The sequence below is a fragment of the Notamacropus eugenii genome, chromosome 3 (genome assembly GCF_028372415.1).
Source record: "Notamacropus eugenii isolate mMacEug1 chromosome 3, mMacEug1.pri_v2, whole genome shotgun sequence".
Taxonomy (NCBI): Eukaryota; Metazoa; Chordata; class Mammalia; order Diprotodontia; family Macropodidae; genus Notamacropus; species Notamacropus eugenii.
In genome coordinates this window covers 460,350,597-460,378,112 of record NC_092874.1, presented here as the reverse complement: position 1 = coordinate 460,378,112, position 27,516 = coordinate 460,350,597, and the positions used below count along the sequence as shown (strand labels likewise).

Below are 27,516 nucleotides of genomic sequence, written 5' to 3'. Positions count from 1 at the left end.
GATTCATAGGCAAAGGGCACTGGATACAGGCAAGAACCACAAGGGCACTGTGGGCCTGAAACCAACACGTGAGGCCTGGAGGCTGCTCAGAGCCCGCCGGTGTGGTTGGTGGAGGGTCTTGGTTTTAAGATTCTCTTTTCCGGGGGAGGATCGATCTTCCAGTGGTTGATAGGAAGAAAGACTCAAATGAGTTGGGTTGTTTTTGTCTTTTGCTTTTCAGAAAGAAGACATAGCTCCTCCAACAGGCCCCCTCTGACAGCACCACCCTCTTCCATGTATTCCTTCTTTTCTTCCCTGGCAAAAAGCAAAGGTAACCACAGCAGCACGGGTGGAAACAGCCGTTCTTGTGGCGGAGGCGTCGTTAGCACGCCCTCGTCCAATTCCAAGTTGTTGAAATCGCCCAAAGACAAGCCGCAGCTCAGTGGAAACAGTAGGCCAATGCATCCGGTACAGCACAGCCGAATTCCCCATGATAAAATGTGAGTATGCTGTCTGTCCCAGCAAGAGCAGTCAGGGCTCTGGGCAGTATAGGCAGTGAGACGGGGGCCCCTTGTTTCCTGCTTGTGCTCGACCCTGCATCCTGCCAGGCAAAACAAGGTGTGGAGGCGGAGGAGGACACCCCCCTGCAAGCGGGACTTGGGCACAGCATGAGAGTGATAAGCAAAGAGAAAGAAGCTCACTTCCGGGCACTTTCTTGGCTCAAGTCCACATTGGCTGTGGGAGATGCTAGACTCCCTGAGTAGTCTCCCAGTGTAGACAGCCCCATCTCTCTTTCAGCTTCTTGCTGGCTTCCCCATCCCAAACCAGCCCACATGCCCTAATCTGAGGAGATCCCCTGTGCAGCGTGTTGCTAGCATGGGGAAGCAGCCATGTCCTGGGGTGCTGGTTTGCCATGGTTTGTCCCTGTGGTGAAGCCCCCAGCCTCACAGGACATCACTGTCTTGGGCACAGAGCAGAGAGCCAAGCCAAATGACCACCCAACCAGTGGTTCGAGCAGTCGTAACCTGTAACAACATGTCATTCGGGTGAACCAGGCTTACTTGCAATTGATGATATTTGCACAGAGCTGGGCTAAACTTTTCCTTTTGGTAAATGTCTTATCAAAAACATGTGTGAGACAAAGCTTTTAAAAACCATAGAATGATCTTAGGTACAATTGATATGTTCATTTGAGATTATTTTTATTTCTTCATTAACAGTCTCCCAGAGGGCCCTCTACTCTTGGCAACATGCTCTTAGCCTAGTGTGAATTAGGATGCTGTGATACTGCAGACTTCTGTAGCTAAGATGACTTTTTCTTCCAGTGGTGCTGAATTTGTGAGGCTTTTCTATATTTAATTTTTTCCTTTTTTTTTTTCTTTTGAGAACATTGTTTTTAAGAAAGTTTTTCACATAAGGATTCTACAGGTGGTCCTTTGGGGTTTTTTGTTTGCTTGTTTTATTTTTGTATTGACTTACATGTTCCCCAGGCAGGAGCCTTCCCTGATGGAGGTGCACAGCTCACCTGTAAGCTGGGCTCAGTGAGTTGTCTTGAGAACTGGAGCCATTTGCCCAGGGCCACCCTACACAGATGGGTCAGACACTCAGGCTTGTGACTGTGAGCCAGCCATCCTCTCACTGCACCACACGTGGCCTTGTGTCTGTGGGCTTTCTACTGTGAGCTCAGCTGTCTCTGGTGTGAGGGTCCTTAGAGCGTGCCTTTGGATCTTTCACTCCACCCCCTCTTGGTCTCTGAGTCTGGCATCCTGGACGCACTTGGGAACCTCTAGTTAAGAACCTTTTCTGGACCAGACACCCTTTACCTTCCCATCTCTGAGGGATCTGTCTTCTTTTTTCTCTCCATCAATGGTAGCTTGACACCTTCGGTCAAGGTGGAAAAGATCCACCCAAAGATGGATGGGGTGCTACTGAAAACTGCTCTTGGCTCGGCTGCCTCTGCTACTGTGAGTTCCTCCATCAAGACTGGCCTTAATTGTCCCTCAATACCAAAGCCACCCTTGCCTTCCCCTGGACAGATACTGAATGGTCAAGGTCTTCTTCCTGCCCCTCCAGCTTTGGAAAAGAAGTCAGAAGATCATTCAAATAATAGGAAGTTTTTACATAAGAGATTATCAGGTAACTTTGCATCTGCTGCCCTCCTCCTCCTGCCTTTTCTTCAGAAAGTAGGGGCACCAGGTGCTTGGGTGGATCAGCTCAGCATTCCCCTTCCTTCCTGTTGAGCCATCAGCATAACTCATGTCGTGTGGGTATTCCTTTGGTTTCAAAGAATTTGTCTCTGGGTTTAGGTTTTTGTGTTCTCAGGGGTTTTGTGGGATTTTTTTGGTGGGGAGGGTAGTGATTTTCTGGTCTGGACCTGCAATTTCATCAGTGGTGGGGAAATTTCCCTTTGTAAAAACTTCCTTCACTGATGTAGACTGGCACCTCCTGTGCAGTCTGAGGGATTTGTTTCAGTGACTTAGCCCTGGTCACAGTGTGGCCCTGTGTGGCACAGAGAGTACTCAAGACCAGGGCTTCTGACTCCAACAGTGGCCCTCAGTCTTCCCTGCCCCACGGCCTCTCTTAGGTAACATAACATGATAAACGTCCTGGCTTAGGGACCATTTGATGAATGCTCTGTCATTGTTTTCAGTGTCTTTATGCAGTGATAAGGATGGAGAGAAAGAGACAGAGATAGCTTCACCTGCTCTCTCATGGATCCTTCCTTCTCCTGTTAAGTTCCTCACAGGGATCATAGACAGGAAGAGACCTTAGGCCATCAAATCCAACCCTCAGTTGAGGCCCAGAGAGGGAAAGACTTGGAGAAAACAAAATCGCATCTCTCTTTTTTTTTTTCTTAAATCAATACTGATCTATGGTGGGATGATTATAGTTTTGCTAGAGAGGTATTTGTAACTTAAATTATAATTAACCCTCTTGTCCTTGAAGGGAACAGAAACTTGCTTAGGAGTATTCCAGGGGTCATTGTAATGTGTCTGTGTCTTTCTGACAGAGAGAGAGTTTGATCCTGACATATATTGTGGTGTCATTGATGTGGAGACCAAGAAGCCGTGTACTAGGTCTTTGACGTGCAAGGTAGGACACCTCTCCTCTGAATCATTGTGCATCCCACTTCTCTCCTAAGCATCTCCTCAGCTCTTTGGTTTAATGAGCTGTAACCGAGGGAGCACAAGAGCTTGATCCAGGCGACCCAGTTCAGGCATTCTGCAGCAAAGAATGAATTAAGGAGGGAGCAGCTGCCCCTCCCTTCTCCTCTCACTCCTGGCTTAGGTTTTCAGAGCATTGGGATCCTTCTTGCATAGATAAAAATGTGAGGTTCGTGTCTTACGATCGATTTTGAAGGAGTACGGAGATTACCTTAATGTACCAAATTGAATGCTTCTAAGTGTGTGCTAATACCCTTGGAGTCAGCTGCCCCATTGCTGACCCATCCTAAGAGAATTCTTTAAACATAAGACCACATTTTTCTTGTCCAGTAGTTCCACACACAAATAAACCTCCTCCCCAGCCCACGCCCCAATGCATCTTTAATGTTAGAACAGGATCAAAAGTCCTGTAACGTACCAGCTTTCTCCTGAAACATCTTCTCTGATATTTCATATCTTGACTAACACCGTGATTCATAGGGTCAGCCACTAGAGGAGATAAAGTGGCTAAAAGTATTAGCAAGTGCCGACTTCAGACTGGCCGTCCAATCTCCACAGTCATCTAGGGATAGAAGGGCTTTGCCCAGTTGGGTAGTCTGTGGTCCCCAAGAGTTTTGTTGTGGGAGATACAAAAACTAGGGTGGATGCTGTCAGAAAAGCATTCCTCTGACTGTGCATTGTTTTCTCTCTCTAAGTAGCTGGTATTTATATCACATATTTGGAAGCCCAGGGATGACTCATACATGAGCCAATCACAAAAGCTTTCATGTTCACGAGACCCTTACTATTGACACAGGCAAGAACAGTCAAGTCAAGTTGTTATCTGCTCAAACTCTGGTGCGTTTCATTCACTTGTATCTGTAAAGGGTGGGCTTTTGGGAGACGCTGCCGAAGCAGGCGAGTTTTATCAGTACCGTACAACTGAACTGTGTTCTGGAGTCAGATTCTTTGGCTACATTGTGGTTTGCTGATTTATTTTGCTGTTTTACTTGAGTCCTCTCCTGTCTTTCAGACCCTAACACCACCCTTGCAAGATGCCAGTCAGTCTGATAAATGTGTATGTCAAAAATTCCTTTTTCCCTAAATGTTGGCCATAGAGACAGGGCCACTTCCACTACCTGGGGCTTCTTGTTTAGTTCCCCCTCAGTAGAATTTGACTTTAAATTGCAAGTGTTCTCCCTCACTGGTACTTGTCTGTTGTGTATGTCCCTGACCCAGTTGCCTCTTCTCTCCTGCAGGAAGGAGTTTTGGCCATAGTCCACGTTCAGGAGTCCCTTCTGGCTCCTCCTTCCATCTGTGCATAGACTCACTCAGGTCTCCCCAGCAACTTCTTGTCAAAAGTCTTCCTTTGGTGCTTTGGTCTCCCTCAGCTGATAGGTCATCTTCCCCTTTGCCTGATGTCCTTGAAAGTAATGTCTCTCCCCACCTTCTTCTCTCTTCTCAGTCCCCTCCCCTAAGCATTTCCCTCCACCTCCCTGGTGACCTCTGGTGGCAAAGCCTCTGGGTTGGACGCTGTTGACCACCCCTTCCTTCTGCCTGTTCTTGCAGGGTCAGAGGTTCCACAGGGCTCTGGTTCTCTTCCTCTGTCTTCTCTGCTGGCTTGTCCTCCTCCTCCTTATTCCTTCAGGTGGGTGCTCCCCAAGCTTCACTCCTCCCTGCCATGTCTACTGCCTCCTCTGGGCAGCATTTAGATCTCCAGGCTTGAGCTCCACAGCCGCATCTCCAGTCAGTTTCAGGACATCTTCCACATCTAAAATCAGGCATATTGTCTTGCCCCGTCGACCTTTTCCTCTTTCTCACTTGAGTCTTTCTGTCTGTGACTCCACCAGCCATCCATGATCAAAACTTTGGTGGGATCCCTCTCCCCTAATTGTCCTAGCCAAGCACTTGGCGCATCCACGACGACTCTTCTCTTCTCTCTTCTCTCACCTCCATTTTCTCCTCTGTGCTCACTTCCCCCCACTTTAGTATGCAGGGCCTTATTGCCCCTGACTTAGATGCTTGATCTTTGGGGATAGCAGAAAAAGTTTGCCAGCACAGGAAGCAATGAAATTGAGCCTGGGAGAAAGGGTAGAAGGAGGGGCAGGGCGGGGCTGCATGAGTGTGTGCAAATGGGGCCAGCAAGGCCTCCTGGAAGTCAGTGGTCTAGTTGGGTTGGTACATAGCATGTAAAAAGGGGAAGACTTTGAAATGGAGCTGGATAGAGGAAGCCGGGGCCTTCAGTATCTGACTCAGGAGTTTCTGTTTTATCCTCAAGTCAGTGGGAGGACTTGAAGGCACTTGGACAGACAGGGGACATAATCAAATGTGTACCAGGGAGATGACTTTGGCTGCTATGTGGAAGGTGGCCTTGGAAAGCAAGAGTCAGGAGACCAAGAGGCTGACAGGAGGCTGTTTCAGTATTTCAGGGGCAAGGCACTGAGGACCTCCACCAGATGGGTACAGGTGTAGAGGAGGAAAGAGGAGGACATGAAAGATGTTCCAAACACAAAATCCACACACCTCCATAATGGATGGGTCATGGAAGACGAGACAGGGAAGAGGGAAGTGTGGAAGTTGACACCAAAATTTTGAATCTCAGTGACTGAAGCCGTTAGGGAAACTAGGAGAAATGGAATGGATTTGGACAGGTCACTGGGTTGTAACGAACTGCAGTTGAATTTTAAATGTATGACAGAAAATTACTCAATTTAGATATATCATAGATCCCTCTAACCTGTATTTCAAAATAAAACTTTAACCTAATTCATCCATGCTTTGTAATTATTATTTGGCATTTTTAATTGGACTTTGAAGGTCAAACAACATGGAATATATTTGGGCTGTCACATTACTTTTCTCCCTTTCTGGCCCAGGGCCCTCTGCTTGTTGACTTCAAGCCACACATCTGCCTTACTCTTTTGCTTGCATATAGCTTTGGGGAGTCTTGATGGTGAGCACCTGGGGCAGAGTTCAGTAGAAGCAGCCACAGAAATGATGGTGTATGGGAGCCTACAGCAGGGTACCCAGATGGCACGAACTTCTGAGATGAGTTCAGGAGGTGCCGCGGTCATGGCACAGACGTATGATAGGTCACAAGCCATAGGGGACTTCATTTAGGAGATGAGGAAAGCAAGCAGCTCAGCGTTTCTTGACTTGCTTTAAAAACACCCTCATCCTTAAGATGTGGAGAAATCCACCAGGCAGCCTTTTACAGTGGATCTCTGGTTCTCACACCAAGGAGAAGGTTGTTGTCAGGGTGGGAATGGTGTGTGCACCTGGTGAGGAGGGAAAGAGGCAGTGATTGCTCCATTTTAGATTTAGTTTGGTGATCAAGGAGCTGAGGGAAGCTGGGAGAATGTGCACAGACCCTCGATTTGGGGAGGGATGAAGATATCGACAGGGATCCCTGAAGAATAAAATGATGAGGCCACCAAAGGAAACCATCTGTATGAGGAAAGAGGTCATTGTCAGTGGGAATGAATCAGGAACTCGCAAGTAACTTAACATTTTTGAAGCTGTCCAGAGTCTGAACACAAGGATGGGGAATAGAGTATCTGCCATGAACAGCGCAGCACAGCCCTGCAGGGAGTGCCAGGTTTCCCTTTGCCACAAGAAGAGGGCTGAGTTTGGAGTCAGAAGACCGATGCTCAAGCCTAGCTCTGCCCCTTCCTCCCTCTGAGACTGGACTCAACTCTCCTTCACACAAGGAGGGGTGCACTGGATGATCTTGCATTCTGTGGCAGTCATCCTGTTCAGTGGAAGGCGGTGTTTCTTTCTGACAGATGCAGAAGTTCAGAAAGAGTCGGGTGGCAGGGAAGGATGGATTGTATTTGTTTTCACCCTGGTGTGCCAGGCATAAAGATGGTCCCTGGGCTTACAAGGACAAAAATGGAGCAGCAGAAATGGAGCAACCCCTGCCCTTCTTTATCAGGAAGCCATCCCAATGTGTAGGTCTCCATCAAGGAAAAGAAAGGGATCCCCACGGGAAAGCTGCTGCTTGTAGCTCAGCCTGGCAAGTCTTTCCTCTGCCAAGAAAACTGACTTTGAGACTGGAAAGGACAGAACCAAAATGGTTCATCCAAGAAAAGTCAGGCAGTAGCCACAATGAGGACAGTCACACTGGATGAGTCTTCTTTCCTCTCTGACAGGCATCCTCTACTGGTTGGTAGAGAAATGCATCTCAAGGAGTTGGCCCCAGTTTTAGCCAAGTGCTTGGTCAAGTCTCACAATGTTCTTGTGGGGAAGATGGCACTATGGGCTGGGTAGGATAGGAAAGGTAGACAGGTTTGGATGTTGTTGAATGATGCAGAACCAAAGAACAGAATCCTCCCTGGTTGGATGTCTGTGCAGAAGGAGAGAGAGATCTTCATGAGAGTAACCCTGGGATGGATGAGCTTAAAACTTGTGTCCGCCCTTCAACAAATACTGGCTTAGTGCCTGTTACATGCCAGGCAAGTACTGTCAGACGCTGAGGGGCACAAAGACACAAATTCTGTGTTTCATTCTGGCAGGGAGAGCACGTGCAGATAGAGGCGTATGCAAAATTAGAAGAGCCCTGCAGCCCAGGGGAGTGATCGAAAGGGCCTTCCTGGGACGCCAGGATCCAACAGAGTCCTGAAAGGGAGGACAGGCCGTCCACAGTTCCAGTCTCTAGACCCTTCATCATTCAGGCGGCCCACTCCCAAGTACTCCCCCACTCATCCATGTCCTTTGTGCCTTGGGTAGAGGCCTCAATGGCAGCATTCTGAGATTGGCAGATTTCCTACAGCTGGGATGGGGAGCACACCTTGGAAAATGGAGGCAGGATCGAGGAAGAGCTTGACCAGCTGGAGGCACTGGTTTGAAATGTAGTAGGGGTCATCAGTACTAAGACTTACACTTGGGTTAAAAAATCAGCTTCACCACTGCCTGGCTAGATGGTGACTCATTTAAAAGTGGTCTGGATTTTAGTGGTCTCAGCAGGAGTCAGTGGGGCAAACCAGAGAGATAAAGCTGATGTCCTGAGTCCGTGTGGCTGTAATGGGGGTGCTGCTTCACTCCACCCTGGTCAGGCCCCATGGGGAGTATCATGGTCAGTCCCAAGTGCCCCCTTTTAGGGAGGGCATAGAGAAACTGGAGAACATGCAGAGTAGGAGAAGAATGAATGCCATGTGACATGGACTGCAGAAGGTGAGAGTCTGAAAGCAGGATGGTAACTGTCTTGGAGGATCTGAAAGTTTCTCACCTAGAGGCAGCTGGGTGGTGAAGACCTGAGATCAAAACTAGCCTCAGACATTGGACAAGTCACTTAACTGCTGCCTACCTCAGTTTCCTCAGATGTAAAATGAGGATAATAGTAGCACCTGCTTCCCTGGGTTGTTGTGAGGATCAGATGAGTTGTCGGTACAGTGCCTGGCACAGAGATGGCACTTTGTAAATGCCTGTTCCTTCTCCTCCACCTCCCTCACTTCGAAGAGGGTAGAAGGTGCAGAGGCAGACTTGGGTGTGAGGAAAAGGAAGGCCTTCTGGCAGTCAGTGCTCTGTCCAAAGGTGGGATGGGCTCCTTCAAGAGGGCTTCAGGATGCTGGGTATGTGGTGGGAAAGGTCACGTCTAGCTCTCCATTGGACCAGGTAGTCACTGAGACCCTTCGATCTGCCCTGAAGGAGCTACAGCCTCACTAATGGGAGCCGCCATCCACGCTTTCTCCTGGACTGCTGTTGTCTGTATGTTTGCATTGGTCTTCCATGTGTGATTGCACATCGTTCTGGCCCCTTTTCCTCTTGTGCTTTCAGTGGGTAGCAGGACAGCAGGCTGGTGCCCACTTCTGTTTCCAGTCCCAGGGTTTCTTCATGATGTCTTGACTGCCTCCTCTTGGGCCTTTAGCAACCCCAAGGCCCCCTTCTTCCTGCCACATATCTGCTTCTCTTACCCCTTCTGTCACTTGACATTTTGGTGATGTTCTCTAGCTCCCAGCCATATAATATCAAAGAAGGAATATTGTTTTTAAAAGGCGATCAGTCCTTTGGGATGATGAGCCCTCCTTGTGTAGTGAACCAGGAGACCTTGTGGTCAGCTCTGTATGTAAGCCACTGTCCACCTTCACTGCCTCCCCCTGGTGAACATACTGATGGATGGACCCCATCAGCTTGAGGTTATCTAAGCAGTTTCTTAACCAGCTTTTCCTGTGGGGGGTTGCTTGGCCCATCACCCGTAAAGGGCTGTGTATTGCATTGCGAAGGGCCTTTAACAAATAGACTATTTTGGGTGGTTAGTAATTGGTATTTTGGTGGGTAGATAGAGAGATGACCTCAGAGCCAGGAAGACTCTTAGCCTGTTAGAGGCCCTTAGCCTCTTGGTGTGCTTGTTTAGGCAGCTTGCAGAGACTTGGGTTTCAGAGAAGGGTCTGACTTGCCCAGGTAGGAGAGTTCCCCGTACAGCAGAATCACCCTCCCTCTCCATCTCTGTCTGCTGGCAGCATCCACTCACATGAGCTTTTTAAAAATGAAAGTGATGTCCGGACTCTGCGGACCCGTCTGGTTGTCCGGCCAGGCCTCGCTCTCCCGCCCACGCAGGAGGGGTGTTTGCTTTCCTTGGCTTCCTCCTTACTTCCCTTCTGTCATTTCTGATGGCCTCTGCCCCTTCTCCTGGTCCCTACTGTTGATGTGCTGCTCCAAGGCATGGGATGTTTGTGGGGAGGAGTGGCCTTGGGTTGTTTAGAATCATCCAAAGGTATTTTATTGCCTGAGCTAATTAAAAAAACAAATCCTGAACTTTAACTGTTCTCCAAAGAGGTGTTTTTCCTACAAAAAGACAGGCCGAGAGAGTGGACTGACCTCCTAGCCTGAGAGCAGGGCAGGTCTTTGTGGGCTCATGCCAGGGATACGACGCTTTTCTGATTCCTGTGTCTTCTTGATCTCCATGCAGACCACATCATATTTCCATAACAGAAGCATAGCCTTTGAATAAGTCTTCCTTCTGCAGGAGAGGAAAAGTGCATCTTCCTGGGGGTCATGATTAGCTTGTCAGAGGTGGGGCAGCACTGACCTACCCAATGCTCCAAGCTCTGGGATTTGGCTCTGACTGGGGGGCTGTACTAAGAACGCTGAGGACCCTCTGCTGGGCTCTTAGGAAAGCCTATGTTCTGTTTGCCTTGCAGACACATTCCTTGACCCAGCGGAGGGCAGTCCAGGGTCGCAGAAAGCGCTTCGATGTGTTGTTAGCTGAGCACAAAAACAAAAGCAGGGAAAAGGAGGTGCTCCGCCATCCCGATCAGCAGCCGCCGCAGCCGCAGCAGATCCCACCTCTCAGGGAACCACACGCCTCCCCTTCCAGAACATCAGCGGAACTGCACCAAAACTCTCATGGAGCAATTCCTGCCGAATCCAAGCCTTTAGTATCTAATAAACCCAGACCTCACAACCCCAGTCTTCCAAGGTCAGTAACGTCCTCACCCTTCGTAGAACATTGTTCCTCAGACTCCCAAGTGCTGTGGAGTGGGGTGCTGAGAGATGTGGGATTGACTGTTGGTGTTAAATTTCTGCCTGTGTTGGGATGTGGGTATACCAGGACTGTATCTTTAGGATCGTGAGGTGATTGGACTGCAAGATTTTGAAAATGTCGATTAGCCTAATAGTTAAGTTTTGCAGAGGTCTTGTTCCTGGACAGTCCCAAGCAGTGAGCAGTGAAGTAAATAAAATTCTTGGTTTCTTGTTCAATAAATCATTACTCACCATGGGAAAATGTCTGAGCCAGGCCAGTTAGTCGCTGCTTGGAGCTTAGGGCACTTCCTGCAGCATGGTGGGCATCGCTCCTCTACAACTTTATATTAAGAATCTATGAGATCCATCACTGGTCACACGCGGCAGTCCCCTCAGCTGTTTGCTGTCTACCGTCCTCCGTCACCCACCCCCACACGGATCTAGACACTGAGGGGAGGATGGTTTTATTTTTACAGCATCTAAACAGTCAACACACATTTTTCCCATTCATTCAGGACTTGAACCTGGGCACATGTCCCCAGAATTTCAGTGATGAAAATGTGATTTTGTCTCCTTTTTCTGTTTGTGTATTCATAAACATAAATACCTGGCTAGACGTAGATACACCTTGTGTTTGGACACAGGTCTGTGTGATGTATATATACATTCATATACATACATTTACATGTATACATTCATGCACAGACATATATGTAGCCCTTTATATTCAAACTCTGGAGAAAAAGGAAAGAGATTGAGAGATCAGTGTTTCCCTTATGGTAAGAAAGAAGTCTTTCTGTGGGCCACTTGTGTAGACTTTTTCATAAGCACCTCCTATGTGCTATGCACAGCACAAGGCTCTGAAGTCTTCTACACAAAAAGGAGACTGGGACAAGACGTACTTGAGCAGATTCAGACTGGAGAGAGTGTGGGGAGGGGTAAGACTTTGCTTCAGTGGCATCTGAGCAAAACCTCTGAAGAATCCAGACATAGAGTGGCTGTGGGGGGAGTGGAGAATGCCTTCTAGCCTTGGGAAACAGCATCCAAAGGCACGGGGGCAGCTGATGAAATGTTGTAGGACTAGGCCATTTTGTCTGGCATGGAGAGCACATGAGAAAAAGGCAGGTGGAACCAGATTGGAAAATGCTTTGAGTGTCAGACTGAAGAGTTTATGTTCTGTCCTAATGTAGGGAGCCTCTGGGGATTTGTGAGGAGGGGAGCAGCCTGGTTTGACTTCTGCTTAGAAATATGAAGTTGTCTGTTCTGTGCAGGATGACTGGAAGGAGGGAGGCTAGAAGGAGGAGAAAGCTGTTGGAGTGGTCCAGGCTTTGGGTAAGGAGCACCTGAAGCTGGGAGGAACCGTGTTAGTGGAGACATGTTGTGCAGAAGACAGTGCCTGGTTAGATACAGCGACAAAGAAGGAGAAGTCAAGGGGAAGAGAGGGATGGTGTGACCAGCCACAAACACAGGGGCCAGTCGGAAGAAGGCATTAGTTCAGGAGGAACATGGAGAGTTCCTGTTTGTTTGTGCTGGTTGGCCATGCAGGTGGGCATTGCTAGGCTGGCACTCAGGAAAGAGAATTGGGCGGATATGTAGATTTGGAAGTAATTGGCATTGAGCTCCTCATTGAGCCCAGGAGACCACATGAAATCATTGAGAAGGAGAAGAGAGAAGTGGGGGACATGCAGAGTTAGAAGGAAATGCGTGGGTACCCAGCACAGGAGCCAGAGCTATCAGAGTGGTACAGGAGAACCCAGGGGAGCTGTGCTCCAGCACATAGTAAGAAGGGCAGCTGGCCAACAGTGTCCAAAGCTTTAGAGCAGTCAGGAAGACTGAAGGCTGAGAAAATCGACTCCTCTGGAGAGGGTGATGTGAACTGAGTGTTGAGGTTCAAGGGTAGAAGGCAAGAGGCTGGGCAGTGGGTCAGAAGGAAGTGAGGGCCTGTATGACAGAGAACAGCTGAAGGATGCCAAAGGCAAGTAAAAGGCTTTTTGAGAACTGAAAGAACTGGATCGGCAGCAAAGTAGGCACAGAGAAGGGGTCAGGTCAGTGTGCAGAGTGAGATTAAAGGTGAAAGAGGAAGACTGCCCAGTGAGACGAAGAGGAGAGGATCGAGGCAGGATAGGCTGAGGGGTTTGGGGGTTCCCAGGAGGTAGAAGAGCTTGGGGAGGGTGGGAATAGGTGCAGGGAGAGGGAACAGAGGCATGGGGTGAAAGAGAATCAGCCCGGGAGGTGTCACAATGGGGCAGGTACCAGGAGATACTGGCCCGCAGCATGGCCCCAGGGCCTGTCTTGGCCTTTCTGTGTATCAGCAGCTCTTAGCTCCATCCTTTCGCTAGTTGATGGCACAGTGGGTAACTTTCTCCAGCAAATGTAGGGAGTGACCCAGGATTGGGGGTTAGCCTGATGTGACTGGGGTCAGCACAGCCAGGGACGTGCAAGCGTCATGAGCTAGAGTCGTCTCTAGGGTTAAAGGAGGGACAAAGGACTGGAGGAGAGGTGAGGATGATTGGTGGTCATCAGAGTGGAGGCCTCTGCTGAGCTGGGAGGTCTGTGAATTGGGGGAGACATTGGCACATTTGTCATTGTCATCCACAGGGAAGGAGGGCAGGGTCCCTTCAGAAGGAGCTACAGGGGCCTCCAAGGGCAGCAAGGATCCAGAGCCACAGCTCGGGACAGAGGGAGGGACCAGAGAGCAGAGCAGAGGACACTAAGTGTGACACTACACCTGCTCCCAGTCCATTCTGTGTTGGGCTGCCCAGTCTTGGAGAGCAGGCTCAGGGCTGGTGTGCTCAGGAGCAAGCCCAAGTTCCTTGAGCTCGTGAAGACAAGAAGAACTCCAGAGCCCAGAGTGGGGGGGGGGGGGGGGGAAGAGTGCAGAGGGCAGCAGGGATGGGGATGAGAGAGCACAGAGTGGGCTGCTGTATGCATGAGGGCAGAGCTGAATCACCTGGACTCGGGGTTGGCTGGATGTGAGGTGGGCAGTGGTACTGGGCTTCATGGAGCCTGTCTTTTCAAGTACTGGAAAGGAGGGCTTGAGCCAGCAGGGAGCTGGAACCTGAGTTCTGGGGGAGTCTGACTAAACTAATCCTTTGCATCATCCCCAGAGACAAGGGATGACGAGCACCTCTGGGATGGGCCAGGAGATTTGTGGTACCTAAAGCATGTACTTGGTGTTCCATGTAGGCTGGTGTCTAAAGCCCTCGACCAGGATGAAGTCTCAGCAGCTCTGGTCCTGGGGTTGGGGCTCAGGGTATACTGGCTCTTGGGACCTTCGTGGTGGCACACAGCTTGAGGCACGGTTTTCTCAGGCAGGTCAGTGACCTGGGGAAGAGGAGAGCTGGTGCTGGCTGTAAGTTCTGAGATGCCCAAAACTGGAGAGAGGAGTGGGAGGAGCCAGGGCAGGAAGCAGCCTCTGAGTCAGTTTCCTTCCACCTGCTGAAGTCCCTAGAGATGGGAGTGGTCATGGAAGGCCTGGCTTCCTTGGGCACTAGGTGATGGAAAGTTCTGGGGGTGTGGTGACATAGGGCAGCCTAGACACAGCTTCCACATGTGGCAGGAGGTTCCAGAGCAAGCCCCCACTAGGGGTGCCCCTACCCTACTCAGATGAGGGTCCTTCTCCAGACCAGCCAGGCAGGGAGGTACCACTGACTGACCACTGACCACTGGGGTCAGTGAGAAGTTGAGCCGGGTGCCCAGAGGCTTCTAGCAGCATCCAGAGGAGGTGAGGTGAACCAGGAGATTCCCTGCTTGGCCAGTCACTTGGCCAAATTATTCATCTCTTCCCAAAAGTTTTCCCACAGAGTTCTTCTAAAAAGACAATGATGAGTGTGGCTTCTGTGGTAGAAGAGTTCTGGCTTCTGTTTCTAGGATATGTGATTGCATTGTTGGGGCAAGGAGCAGGGTGAGGCTCTCTTCCCAGAGGCAGGTCAGACCTGACCCCTGAGGTACTCGGGAGATGGTTGTGGAGAAGAGCTGTGACCAACAGAGCCATCGCCGTCCAGCGGCCACCATCACTGGTGGGACGGAGGCCATGATGAGGCAGACTCGGTGATGCTGGGATGTTCTGTGTAGGAGGTGCTCTGTATGGTCATGATCTATGCCTGCCTGTCCTCAGCTGGCCACATATCTATTTCAGAGGGGGTCTGAGCACATAACCCTTCTTAGATTCACCCTCAGACATTTCCAGAGTTGTAGAAACAGGCATCTCTGTGTAGATGTGTGTATATATGTGTGTATTGAGTATCTCTCTGTTACATATGTAATCCATCCTTTGTTTAGCCACCCAGACATGATTTACAGGTTGTTGAAATTGTACTTAAGTCAATTCCACAAGTGCCAGATTCACATGGTGCAGCAGTGTACACAGACAAGGAGAATCCATGCTCCCCAGGAGCTCACACCCTCTGGGCTGGAGATGAGAGCCGAGAAAGGAATTGGGGGGAATTGAGAGGGGAGGCAGCCCCTAAGCTGAATCCCCAGGAAGGCGGGGGTTCTCAGATTCTTAGAAGGAAAGAGGGACAGGATTGCAGGCATCCACTGGTGGGAGGGTAGAATATTTGGAAGGAAGGGAAATGGAGTGGATCCATTTGCCTTCATCAGGGCAGGTCAGACTTTTCCCTCAGGGGAGGCTTCCTTCAGCAGCTCTGTTGAGGAGGGTGGGAGAAGAGAGAGACTGGAAATGGGGGGCTGGGCAGTCCCATGCTTGTGATCTATGGACGGGAGGCTCACTCATCCCCAGCTGGCAGCAGCTCCGCTGTGTGGAGTCAAGCCTCTCACAGATATCATGTCCTTGGAGCCAGGGACCCTGATGGGGCTTGGGGCTCAGACACTTGGTGGTGCCTGAGTCAGGTGGAGGAGGAGGTTCAGCCATTTCTGTGTCCCCCAGTCTCTGGGAGTGCCTTGTCTCCCCCTCCAGGCCTCCAGGTTTCCTGGCCCCGCCCAGCGGTAACGCACCCTCTGATTCTCCTGCCGCTAATGAGTCTCCTCACCCTCCTCTGCCTCCGACTGAGCCAGCATCTCGGGGATCCAGTGACGAGGGAGAAGGGGACGAAAAGGAAGAATCTGTGGAAAAACTGGACTGTCATTACTCAGCTCATCATCCTCAGCCAGCATCCGTAAGTTCTGAGTCTACCCAGCCCTCCTCACATGCACAGGATGTGTTAGAAGTATGGCTGGCCAGGCCTGCCACAGCCTGAGACACCCCTGGGCCACCCCCTTCCTGTACAAATGGACCTACCAAGGCTCCAGCAGGGCAGAAGCTGGGGGGTCAGGACACTCCCCAGCAACCTTGTAGCAGGAAGGAACAAATTATAGAAATTAAAATGGGAGCTTGTCCTCCTGAGCTCCATGTTGGGAAATCTTACACTCTATTCTCTTCAGAAAAGAACCATCCATTAGTATTGCCACCTTTTGTGGTTTCTCATAAGAGGAGTTAAGATCAGTCTTTGAGGATTATCTCCATTACTAAGGAAATCAAACACCTACATTCATTTATTGGAGAAGTCAGAAAGCTTTCATTGTCTTATCTCTCTTTCAGTTTTGTACATTTGGTAGTCGGCAGATTGGAAGGGGCTATTTTGTTTTTGATAAGAGGTGGAACCATATCCGATGTGCCCTTAACTTTATGGTGGACAAGCATCTTAATTCCCAGATGTGGAAGTGAGTGCCTTTTTCTTTCCGTTGATTGGGAGGGGAAGGGTGGAGGGTTTTTCCTCAATTTTTTTTTTCATTTTCTTTCTTTTTCATGAGTCTAATTTACTTAATGTTTTCATTGAAATGAAAATTCAGATAACAAGTTTAATATGTCCTTGAGAAGTCGGTTTTCTTGGAGCCATAGCCTACTCGTTATCTGGGTTAAGGGGTGTTGGGATTGCTGGGGGTTCACTGTGACCCAAAGATAGTCCCAGATTATAGTTGAGCCGTTTGTGGCAGCAGCGCACCCACCCCCTGAGAGACCCTATCTCAGAATCAATGAAAAAGGGCATTGTCGGTCCTTCTTGTTTTCTCTCCTAAACCTTGAGAGATTCTGCCTCTGAGAAGTCAGAAAAGGACCAAGGTAATAAATCAGGATAGCTGTCATTTTGAAAACCCATGGCTGCCTGACCAGAATAGGGTATTCAGTTCCCTCTTCTTGGCATTATTTGTTAAGGACTCACCCTCGACTCACCCTCCTTGTGAAGTGCTGACATCATTCATTTAGGATTAGTGGAATTAATTGAGGAAGTCCTGAAGGTCTTCACATCTGCCCACCCTCAGACCCATCCAGTCTCAGTTTCTTGTTTATTCTCCCTACCCATTGAGACTTTAAACTGGTTTATTTTGATTTTATTTTTTGTTAGTTTTAATTGGTCCTTCATAGGATCTGGAGTTTGAAGGGACCTTGTCAAGTCTAGCCAGCAGTGAGTGTGGATGCTAATTTGCTCACCAGAAGATGGTTTCATTCCCAATCAGTTCTGCCTGCTTAGAAATGTTCTCTCCAAGAAGCACAGGCATTTAAGAAAGTTCAGTAAGACCTTGAAGAAATTAGTGGACCACTTCAGCCCCGGGGTGGTGTTGTTCTGTGACAGGAGGTGAGGGAAGGTTAAGCAGCCATCCCCTGTAGTGTCTGCCCTGGCTATGAGAACCTAAGCTTTACTTTTGTGATGAGTGGAATTCTTTTAGATGCTCATGGAAAACCCTGAAAGCAATATGGCACCAGCCTGGCTCCAGTGCTTCTGGGCCCATCCTGAAATACATTTCTTTGTCATACATTATAGACTTGGGTCAGGTATTCATAGAGTTAGCCTGCCGGAACCACCATTGTTGTTACCTTTAGAGATTAAGAAGGATTTGGGTTAGACTTAAAGTCAGGATTGTTAACACCTAAGGCTGACGGTAGAAGTGACTGAAGGTAAGCAGTGGCAACCACCAGAGCAGGACCAGCACTTCTCTGAAGGCAGGTGGGTGTGAAACTTGTTCTGTGATTTTGTGAACTGGCCTTTCAGTCAGTCAGTGTTTACTTAGTGCCTGCTGGGTGCCATGCACTGGGCTGAGGGCTGGAGAAGGGAAAACAGCTGCTGCTTTAAGGGTGAGCAACATCTGTTTATTGGGGAATAGGGGTCTCTTAGTTGACTGAGAGAGGAAGGGGCTGCAGAATGTGAGGCCCAGATAGATGGAGAGGCCTGCCCAGGATGGACCAGGCAGTTACGGAGGGAGGGGGCCGAGAACTGAGCACAGGGTCTGGAGTCCCAACTCAGCGTTGGTGGGACCAGCATGAGGATTCCCCATCCAGCACTCTTTCAAGGAGGAACTCGATGAAGGAGGACCTAGGTCTGCATCCTTTCCCTAGATAATGCCTTAGACTTCTCTTAGGCAAGGATGCTCCTGGAACCTGCAGGCCTCTTTTGGAGCCCTCTGGTGGCCTCTTTTGAGCACTACACAAAAACAGGAGGACTAGCCTGGGATGGAAAGTAGCCTTTTGCATGACTATGTGTGTGTGTGGTATGTGGTGTGTGTGTGTGGAAAATGGCCTTCTGCATGACTATGTGTGTGTGTGGTATGTGGCATGTGTGTGTGGGGGGGTGTGGTGTGTGTGTGGGGGGGTGTGTGTGTGCGTGGAAAGTGGCCTTCTGCATGACTGTGTGTGTGTGGTGTGTGTGGCGTGTGTGTGTGGAAAATGGCCTTCTGCATGACTGTGGGGGGGGTGTGGTGTGTGTGTGTGTGGAAAGTGGACTTCTGCATGACTGTGGGTGGGTGGCGTGTGTGTGAAAAGTGGCCTTCTGCATGACTGTGTGTGTGGGGTGTGTGTATGGCGTGGGGGGGTGTGGGTATGTGTGGCATGTGGGGGGGTGTGTGTGTGTGTGGCGTGTGTGTGTGGAAAGTGGCCTTCTGCATGACTGTATGTGTGTGTGTGGCGTGTGTGTGATGGGGGGTGTGGGGGGCTGTATGTGTATGGTGTGTGTGGGTGTGTGGCATGTGTCTGTGGGGTGTATGGGGGGGTGTGGTGTGGGTGTGTGGAAAGTGGCCTTCTGCATGACTGTGTGTGTGGTGTGTGTGTGATTGCCATAGCAAACCAGCCCTTCTCTGGTTTGATGACCAGCTACGTGGAGAGCTTTTTCTTTTTTAACCAGTAACCTTGTAACATTAGTGCTAGAAGGAACCTAAGAGTGAAAGATCTTGTCCAGCTCGCCTTGGTCCTCTCCAGTGCTGCTGCTGTTTTGTGTTTTAATGCAGCAGACAGTGTCCCTCAGCCCAGCCCCAGCTGTTCTCTAAGACCCTGCAGAGAGTGGCCACTATTTCCCACTTTGGTCAGTTACTGTTCCAGAACAGAAAGAATGTATGTTTAACTTTAGTTAGTTAGCACTGGTACCATGTGAGGTATTTAATCAGTTTGTGGGTATAGTACGTACTTACATTACCCTTGCTTTCAAGCAGATACTTTTCTAATAGAAGAGATAAGTAAACACATATTTTAGCATATGTGTAGAATATAAAGTCATTTGAAGAGGAGGAATCATTATCCCCTGGAGAACATCAAGGAAGGTTTCATGCATTTCTTCTTAGAAGAGGTGACAGGATGTAGTTGAGCCCTAGGAAATCACTCTGAAAGATTGAGGGACTTGCAAGACACACAGTCAGCAATAGAACAGGCCTTGAATTCTTGCTTACAAGCACAAGTTACAGATTCTTACTCTGCTTTAATTTGAAGAGCCTCTTTCTCTTTGATTTGTCTGTAAATAATTATTAATGCAGTCTGATGTCACTGCTCCCTCTTCAGAAGATTTGAAAACAAGAGATTTGAGACATTTGTGTGCTGCAGGGGGCGGACCTGACAAGGGTATGGTGAACAGTGGGTGACAGGGCAGTAGTTTTGAATCTGTCCCCAGTTAGGATTCTTCCTGTAAGGGTTCCTTCAGGGATTCAGAATTCAAAGGTGTCCTGGGTTCATGTGGGATGAAACAGTCTTCCAAGAACACTGTTCTCCTACTGCCTTTTATCTCTTTCTAGGAAAATCCCTCCAGCACCTAGTAATTGGGCATCTGTGCGAGTTCCCCAGAGGACAAATTCCATGCCCCTGTCGCCCTGTGGCGTGAGCCCCCCAGGTTCAGTGTCACCGTCACCAGTGTTGATTTCGTCCTGCATTCCTCTGAACAGCAGGTCTGCACCAGCCCACGGAACAGCGCTCAGTGCCCCCCCAGCTGCTCCAGGGGCCGTGGGCCCTACGTGCAGCATCCAGGCCCGACAGGGGTCTGCCTCGTCCCCATCGGCCCCTTCCGCGCTTCCCTCGGTACCTTCCCCGGGGTCCGGGAAACCTCAGAAACTGAAGTCCAACAAGTCTTTGAAGCCTAAAGAGTCTCCTGTGAACAGCACGAACTGTGACGATGTTGGCAGCAGTGGCAGCTCAGGAAAGAAACGCAAAAACAGCTCCCCGCCATTCACACCCTCTTCCTCTTCCTCTTCTCCTCATTCCACAGACTCTTTTAGGAAAAACTGTGTGGTTAACTCTGGGCACTCTGGGACCGTCTGTCCTTCCCCAGTGACATCGTCCTATAGCATCGGCCTCAGCTGTTTGACCAACAAAGCCAACTCTGTGGGCATGAGGCACAGCCAGTCTGGGAGGGGCCCCCTGACGGGGAGCCCCTCGGAATCCATCAAGAGGATGAGTGTGATGGTGAACAGTGGTGATGCCACTCTTTCCTTGGGCCCCTTCGTCCATCAGTCCAGCGAGCTGATGATGGCTGCCAATTCCCACTCCCACGCCCCTCTGGACAAACTCCTAGGGAGAAAGAGAAAGGGCTCCCCCGGCTCCAGCACCATCCACCACAGCAGCCAGTCCGGCAAGGTTGCCAAACTGCCACCCATGAACAGCGTTCACACCAAGCATCCTGGCCCAGTGCCAGGGTCACAAGGGCTGGCCAACAGTTCTCTTCTTCCTCAGGTAAGAGAGGACCGCCGTTAAGTTCCACGGCGAAGCACGGTAGCCTCCTCTCGTTGTCTGGTAGCCAATACCTTGGTGTACATCAGTGGTTCTTTACCTTGTTTGTGTCCTGGGCCCACTGGGCCTGCCCATGGGGAAGCCTGTGGATTTCTTTTCAGAACGATGTTTTTAAATGCGTAAAATGAAATGCATGGGATGGCAGAGGAAACTCATTGTATTGGGACACAGTCATCATTTTTTTTAAAAAAAGTTCACAGACTCCAGGTGAAGAACCCTTGGTATAGATCATGGTGCCTTTAAAAGAAAAATCTGTTTGTGACTGTTTAACACACTGCCCTGAGCCTAACTGTTGTCACTGCTGAACTTGGAAGGTGGGCCTAAGGAGGGACGGTCTGGAAGCAACTGGGCTGTAACCAGACTTGGGGAGGAATGAAGGCAGAGGCCCTCTCGGGAACCAGTGAGTAGCTGACTGAGTCATGCCACCATTCAGGAAGAAGTTAGTGCCCATTCCATTGTCTGTCTCAATCAAATACACTGAAGATACCCAAATGGAAACTAGATTGAATTAGAAAGAAATAATTTTATTTTTAAAGATGATTAAGATTTTATTTTTGAGGTTTATGTTTCTTTCCCCCTAGCCAGGTTTGCAAAAAATAACTCTTTCAAGTGATCACTTTTTCAGGTGCCTGACAAGCATGCATAAGAATCAACCCATGCTTCATTTCATGTGTTACAAAAGAAACCTGCGTTTGGCAGCCACCGATAAAGGCAGCCCTTCACCTTGTCATGAGAGGTGGTCTGTCTTTCCACACTTGGCTTTTAGCCTCCTTCACACGGAGGCTCTTGGCCTCCATCACTCTCTGCCTTCCCATTCACTCCTCAGGGTGCTACTCAACTTCATTCACAAATCAGTGTTCCCCTGAGGGAAAGTCAGAGGCCCTTTCTTTAGGCGCTTCATGTTGGTAATTCACTTAGCGATCACTTTGGGGCTTTGGTTCATTTGTGTTTTAAAGGAGAACACCAGGCAGCCCCAGATCCCTGTTCCTCCACACCAGTTTTATCAATGAGCTCTTGGAGCTCACATAGAATTCTAAAAAAGAGAAATGATTGATTTCAGTTGCTTTCACCTTTCACTAACCGCTGTCCATTTCTTCTTCTGCTCTCAGATTCTACACATATTTGAAGGGTTTTGTAGTGTTTCTTTGGGAGGTGGGGCAGATGGGTGGGATACCCCCAAAAGGAGTATTTCTGAGTTTTCTGGTATAAAAACTAGGTGCATCCAAATCAGAAACAGTAGCCAGAACCCCAGAGTGCCCCTGCAGAGGTGTGTGCCTGGCTAACCCTCTGGGACAAGCTTGCTCGGAGCAGTTTCCTCACCCTGGGGCTGGGCTTCTCTGGGGAACAAGCTGTATTTTGGCTTTGAGTGTCTTTCTGCCAAGCAGATTCCAGCCTCACAAGGATAACTGACACCATGTGGAAGAGACAGAGTGGGGGAGCACACCGCTCAGCCCCTGAACTCAGCCTTCTTTTTTCTGTAGGCGACTTCTGACCTCTCCAGTCGCAGCTTGACAGGAGATAGATGTCAGTACCGTGCAATGCTCTGTATTGCCTTTTTCCCGAAAGTGATTTCAGTTCTCTTGTTCCACATTGGAGCAAGCTTTCTCCAAAGCAGAAGACTTTAGCTCCCCTCCCCACAAGGCTGAATTGAGGACAAGGACAACAGAGCTGGGGTTGCAGTAACTCAAGCATGAATGAAGTGCCCATGCCAAACAGGGAAGACTCCAATCAGGGCTGCCCCTGAGTGCCAGGCGAGGGGAGAAAGGTTGCCCATCTCCAGGCCAGGTTCCTTTCTGCTCTTAGCTTCTGAGGCTTGCACTGCAGGATGTTTCCTGGGGCCAGAATGATGGCAGACTCCCCTTTCCTCTGTATATAATCTTTGGAACAGGGGTTCTTCCCATACCTGTGTCCGTGCTTGACCTTGCTTCAGTTTCTAAGTACCCTACCTCACATGCCTTCAGGGAAATGAAATTCTTTTGTTTCCCAGACCAGAAGCAAATGGAAACGTGGGAGCTCTCTTGAGGTCAGGCCCAAGCATTGGTAGCGAGCCTTGAGGCATTGCTTTACCCAAAGAAATGGGAGGTTTTTTAGATTCTGAGGCAGTTGGAATTTTGTGGCTGGCTGTCAGGGTCACATGCACACACACCACCTTAGGAATCGTGTGTTCCATGTTGGCTAACTCACCTTTCCCTTTGTATCTCTTCTTTCTCTCTCTCCAAAGCCAAAGGCACGTCCCTGACAGCTGGAATAACTACTATAGTGAGAAAAGAACTGGACAGTTTTCCCTACAAGTAAAACCTCCACCTGGCACTCTGGACTCCACGATGCCTTTGAGTTTGTCCCAGCTTCCTATGGTCCTCAGGTGTAGAAATCTGCTGGACTGCTTGTTGTTTTAAAAAAGGAATTCCCTGAAGCCATGTCTGTAGCCGTGAACACCCTCATAGACCCTGGATTGAGTTCAGCCGCAGAATTGCTTTTCTCAGTGTTAAAGTGGTCTGGACTGCTTGCTACAAATCTCTGAGATTTTTACTTGCAGGAAGACATCAGATTGCCACTCTTTGATTAAGATTGGCTGGGCAGAAAGATGTTTTGGGCAGAACATTCCCATAGAATTCCTTCTTCCCCCAGGCCAACCCCACTGGGGTCATCCATAAGCAGTTAGGCACCCACCCTCTGGATGACACTCAGGGAGGTACCAGGAGTGACCCTCCAGAAGGGAATGTAGCTTGATTGTTCAGGCCTTGGAAAACAGACAGTAGCCAAGCTCAGCAGAACAAAATAGGCCATATTTTTGCCCAACCTTTTGCAAGTAATTTGGGATAAGGAGCTACCAGGAGTTTCTAACTTTTAAAAAGTTAGTTGTTTTAAGCCATCAATGCCCAGAAAGCGAGTATCAACTATTTTGGAGGAATACTTTTCATGGTACAAAAGCAACTCCATGTGCTTTTTGAATAAGATGCAACTGAAAAGGAATATAAAAATGCTAACTAGTTTTGATAGAGGAAAGCTGAATGAAAAAAAAATCACTGTAGGGGGAAAACCCTGTGCCGAGATTTCCAAAGAAATGTAATTTCTTTTACAAGGGTATTCCGTAGAGTCTTCGCATTGAAACAGCATATCAAAGTAGGTTGATTATACCTTCCAGCCTCGTTCTATTTTCTAAAAATTGCCTTTTTAAGATGAAATTAATAGGATATCACAGAAATGAGCATTCATATTTTAATGTTTTTGGAGGTGTTATGTGAGTTATCCTCAACCTCCTCAGGATACCATAACAGAAATCAGTTTTAAACATCAGCTTGACCTGACCCTGCTGGTTCCACCCACCCCTTTTATGTCACTACAGATAATGAATTGGTTGGGGGGTTTTTTGTGGAGGAACTGGGGGTGCATCGTGGCGTGGAAAATTTCACACGCTACATAGTGTTTCTTTTCGTTCATGTTCATCTCTCAAGGATCAGTTTTCTGATCCATCTGGGACATTTTCTGCACACTCACCCCACCTCCCAGAGTGAAATCTTCAAAGGGCTTAACGTCATCAGAATGTAACTGCTGGAGAAGTCACTCAGCACTCACTTGGGGCGTATGATCCCCCTGCTGCTGTCAGTCAGAAACCCCCTCGGTGCATCCCGCATTTTCCCCTCCTCACCCCTTCTTTCTCCTGATCTCATGTCATGAACTACCATTTCAGGGACCCTGAAGTTGACAAATGACAGAGTTAATAAACTCGACTGCCTCAGACTCATTAGATACAGACCTGAGCATGTGTGGAACAGAACATCCAAGACCCTTTTATGCAGACACTTTAGAGAGAAATGGATGTAAAATAGTCATTTTCTTGAAAGGGGTGGGATAGTTTTCATTGATTATGCAATCAGTCACCAAATGTTTTTAGGACAAAATAGGACAGCTAATAAAAGAGTGCGGACATGTGGAAGGGGCTGTTTTCTAAATAAAGAAGTTATTTGGAAAAACCAGCACAACGACTAGGTGACCTCCAAGGTCCTTTCCAGCTCTAAATCTATGATTTGATGACCTCCCCAGAGCCAGGCAGTAGGTGGGGAGGGGGGAGTCCAAGGGCATTTGGGGTTTGGCTAGATTTCCGTTTCAGAGCCAAGAAGGGAGGAGGGCGTGCAGTGGCAATAAACAAAGTCAGTTTTAAGTGATAGAATTTGTCTAAGATTATGTTACTCCAGAAAAAGAAGTAGAAAGGCTACATGATGGCAAGTCAGAGCTGATTCCGAATAATGTAGATATTTAGAATAGCAAGTGTTGATCATTTGAATTTCTTTTAGATTGGGGTTTTTCATTCCATTTTCATTATGTCTCCTGGTAGTACGTACATAAAGCAACCAGATTAGGAAATTAGCCATTTTCAAACCTGCCTGCCACAAACCAACCTGCTCACCCAGTGCTATGGCATTATAGACTGGTGGGTTGGTTTCCTCTTGGAACTTTTATTTTCTCCTACAATGATTTTAGTACTTATAAATAATTAAGATAATTTAAAACAGTAGCACAAGTACTTTTTGGATTAAATTAACTTGCAAAACCAAATCTGCAGTGGTTGGGTTGTTTCTAGACAGATTTTGGTATTAATTTAAAACCAAGACAATTTTTATATTCTTTCCATAGAATGTCATGACAACTCCTGCAGTTTTCTTAACCTATTTAAAAAAAAAAAATTGCTGCGATGATGAACAAAGAATTATACAAAACCTACTTTTGTATCTTTATTTTGGAATTTCTTGTTCTATTATAAATATTGAAGTATCCCTATTTCAGAAAACATATTTTGTTAAAAATTGATTGTACATATTTAAATATGTATTTTTGCACAGGTCTTTTTTTCTTATATCCAGTTTTGGTACAATTGAGATCATCTAGTATTTATTTATTAATTAATAAAAAAAAAGTAAGTACCTTTTTATAATTTGAAGTGGTTCACTGCCAAGCCAATAGTCCTAGAACTTGCCTACTTTACAATGTAAGGGATGCCTCTGTTTCGTGAAAGTCTCTGTCCCTTTTAATGTCTTGGGAGTGGATTCATAGAGATTAACTGGGCATTGCTTCTAGTAAATTGCCTAATTCCCCAGAAGACTACATTTAGTGAAGTGACACACTGCTTCTCCTTTGTTCATGTTTTGTGGATGTGTGTTAGTGCAGATGTCTGTGTACTCTGAGTGTGTGTGCGCATGTGCGTGTGTGTGCGTGTACGTGTGTGTGCACATGCTTGCATATGCAAGCCACTGGTATGTTGTGGTTTAAAACTAATGGGAAAAAAAACTGAAAAGTGCCTGATAACTAGTTTCAAGCTTGGACTGTGTAGACAGATTCACCTTTAAAAGACTTGAATGTTAAGTTGAATACATATACATATATGTGTATACATATATATACATATGTTTTTTGGAGCTTGCTTTTTCCACCTAACATTATTTCCAAAATTTTAGGGGAGGAGTTAAAATAATTACCTAAGCTGGTAATTGGATAAGTATTTTCAAATAAGGCATTTTGGTTTGCAACAATCCTGGTGGGTGATGAATTGTCCCACGATGCCAAGAGTTGGAATCTTTTTTCAGCCAGCAGTTTTACAAGACATGTCTCGTTTTGTTAATTTACTCATAAGATGCAGAGTTTAAAATAAAATATGTAAAATATTTTGTACTCCAAAAATCTAGCAAAAAGAAGTACCTCTAAGAACATTGAAGGACAAAAAGCACGTTCTGAGAAGTGTAACTGAAGGCCGCTGTCTTCCTCTAAAGAGTTCTCTTGCCAAGGGGCTTCCCTGCTGTCTCTCCTTCTGCCCCCGGGAAAGAGTTGGGCTACACATGATTGTTAAGGGTTTGCTGGTTAGCAGAGAATAATCATTTTTACCTTTTGTGCAAAACCCGTTACATTTTCAGATCATTTAAAATGAGCACTACGCGCTGTCCGTGTGAATGTAGGCCTGGAAAGCATCTTGCTCTGTTGTGAGCCTGGTTCTAAAAGCAATCTCCAGTGTCAAGTGTGTGATTAGTGTGATCATTCGTACACGCGATGAAGAGCGCCTCAGCCGGACTTTGGGTTGGCTGCTGTATAGTACATGAACAAATGTCATGGGATAGAAAATTACTTTGGATATTTAAAAGAAAAGAAATATATAGTCTATTTGTTTTGTAACAAGTTTCTGTAAATAAAATAATTTATACTATTTATAAGAAAAAGTTGTGCTTTGCTTTATGAAAAATTAGTTTGTGGAACAAACCTGTTACTAAACCAGGCAATAAACTGAGGACTTCTCAATAAACAAGGTTGGTTACATGAAATACATTTTACATGTTTCTGCTTCATTATAGTATCACACACATACTTTTAAAAGGAGTCTTTAAATCCACAATGGGGCTTTCTTCAGTCTCAACTGCCAAGGTAAAGCAGTGCCTCGGTTTCCTGCTGAATAACTTTTAAGGGCATTTTCATATAGAAAAATTGACTTGAAAAGTTTTGTTTGAGCATGCGTTATCTGCTTCCCTGATGGTAGTTTCTATTTTTCACCCCCTCAGTTTTTACAAAAGAAACAGTGGGAGTGGGATAGGCTAAGAAATTTAGCTCTGTCCTCATGTGAAATTTGCGTGCAGTCAATTCTTGAATATTTGCAACAGGCTTCATGCACAGCTCCTCTTCTCTTTTCTTCCGTGGATTTTTCTCTTGGGCTCAGCAGTCCATGGCTTCTTTCTTAAAGGGCTTCAAATCTACCTGCCTAGACTACCTGTAAATAAATTCTACCTAAAATCGTAGAAGAATCAGACTGCCACTGCTGTGAATTCAGGAATTGTAGAAGCAGCTACACAAAATCCAGCTTAATACAGACTTGGACTATTTGGTTGAAATGGGAAGTGTATGGTTTGTGTTTTTTTTAATAAGTTTTAATTTATAAGTTTTGTTTTTACATCATCTATAAGTCCCTATACCCCTTCC

At 47.6% G+C, this 27,516-nt stretch overlaps 1 protein-coding gene across 4 annotated transcripts in view; it reads left to right on the top strand.

The window, feature by feature from the left end:
- Window positions 1–26,871, top strand: part of ATXN7 (ataxin 7) — a 101,436-nt gene extending 74,565 nt beyond the window's left edge. For 3 of the 4 annotated variants that reach the window (XM_072598770.1, XM_072598771.1, XM_072598773.1), the window contains 7 exons: window positions 221–479; window positions 1,853–2,115; window positions 2,990–3,072; window positions 10,262–10,539; window positions 15,502–15,700; window positions 16,123–16,244; window positions 19,572–26,871. In XM_072598770.1, the coding sequence (XP_072454871.1) occupies window positions 221–479; window positions 1,853–2,115; window positions 2,990–3,072; window positions 10,262–10,539; window positions 15,502–15,700; window positions 16,123–16,244; window positions 19,572–20,523 (2,156 nt within the window). In that variant the 3' untranslated portion in view covers window positions 20,524–26,871. The remainder of the gene's footprint in view (window positions 1–220; window positions 480–1,852; window positions 2,116–2,989; window positions 3,073–10,261; window positions 10,540–15,501; window positions 15,701–16,122; window positions 16,245–19,571) is intronic. The other variant, XM_072598772.1, reaches the window with a different exon arrangement.
- Window positions 26,872–27,516: the final 645 nt, after the last annotated feature.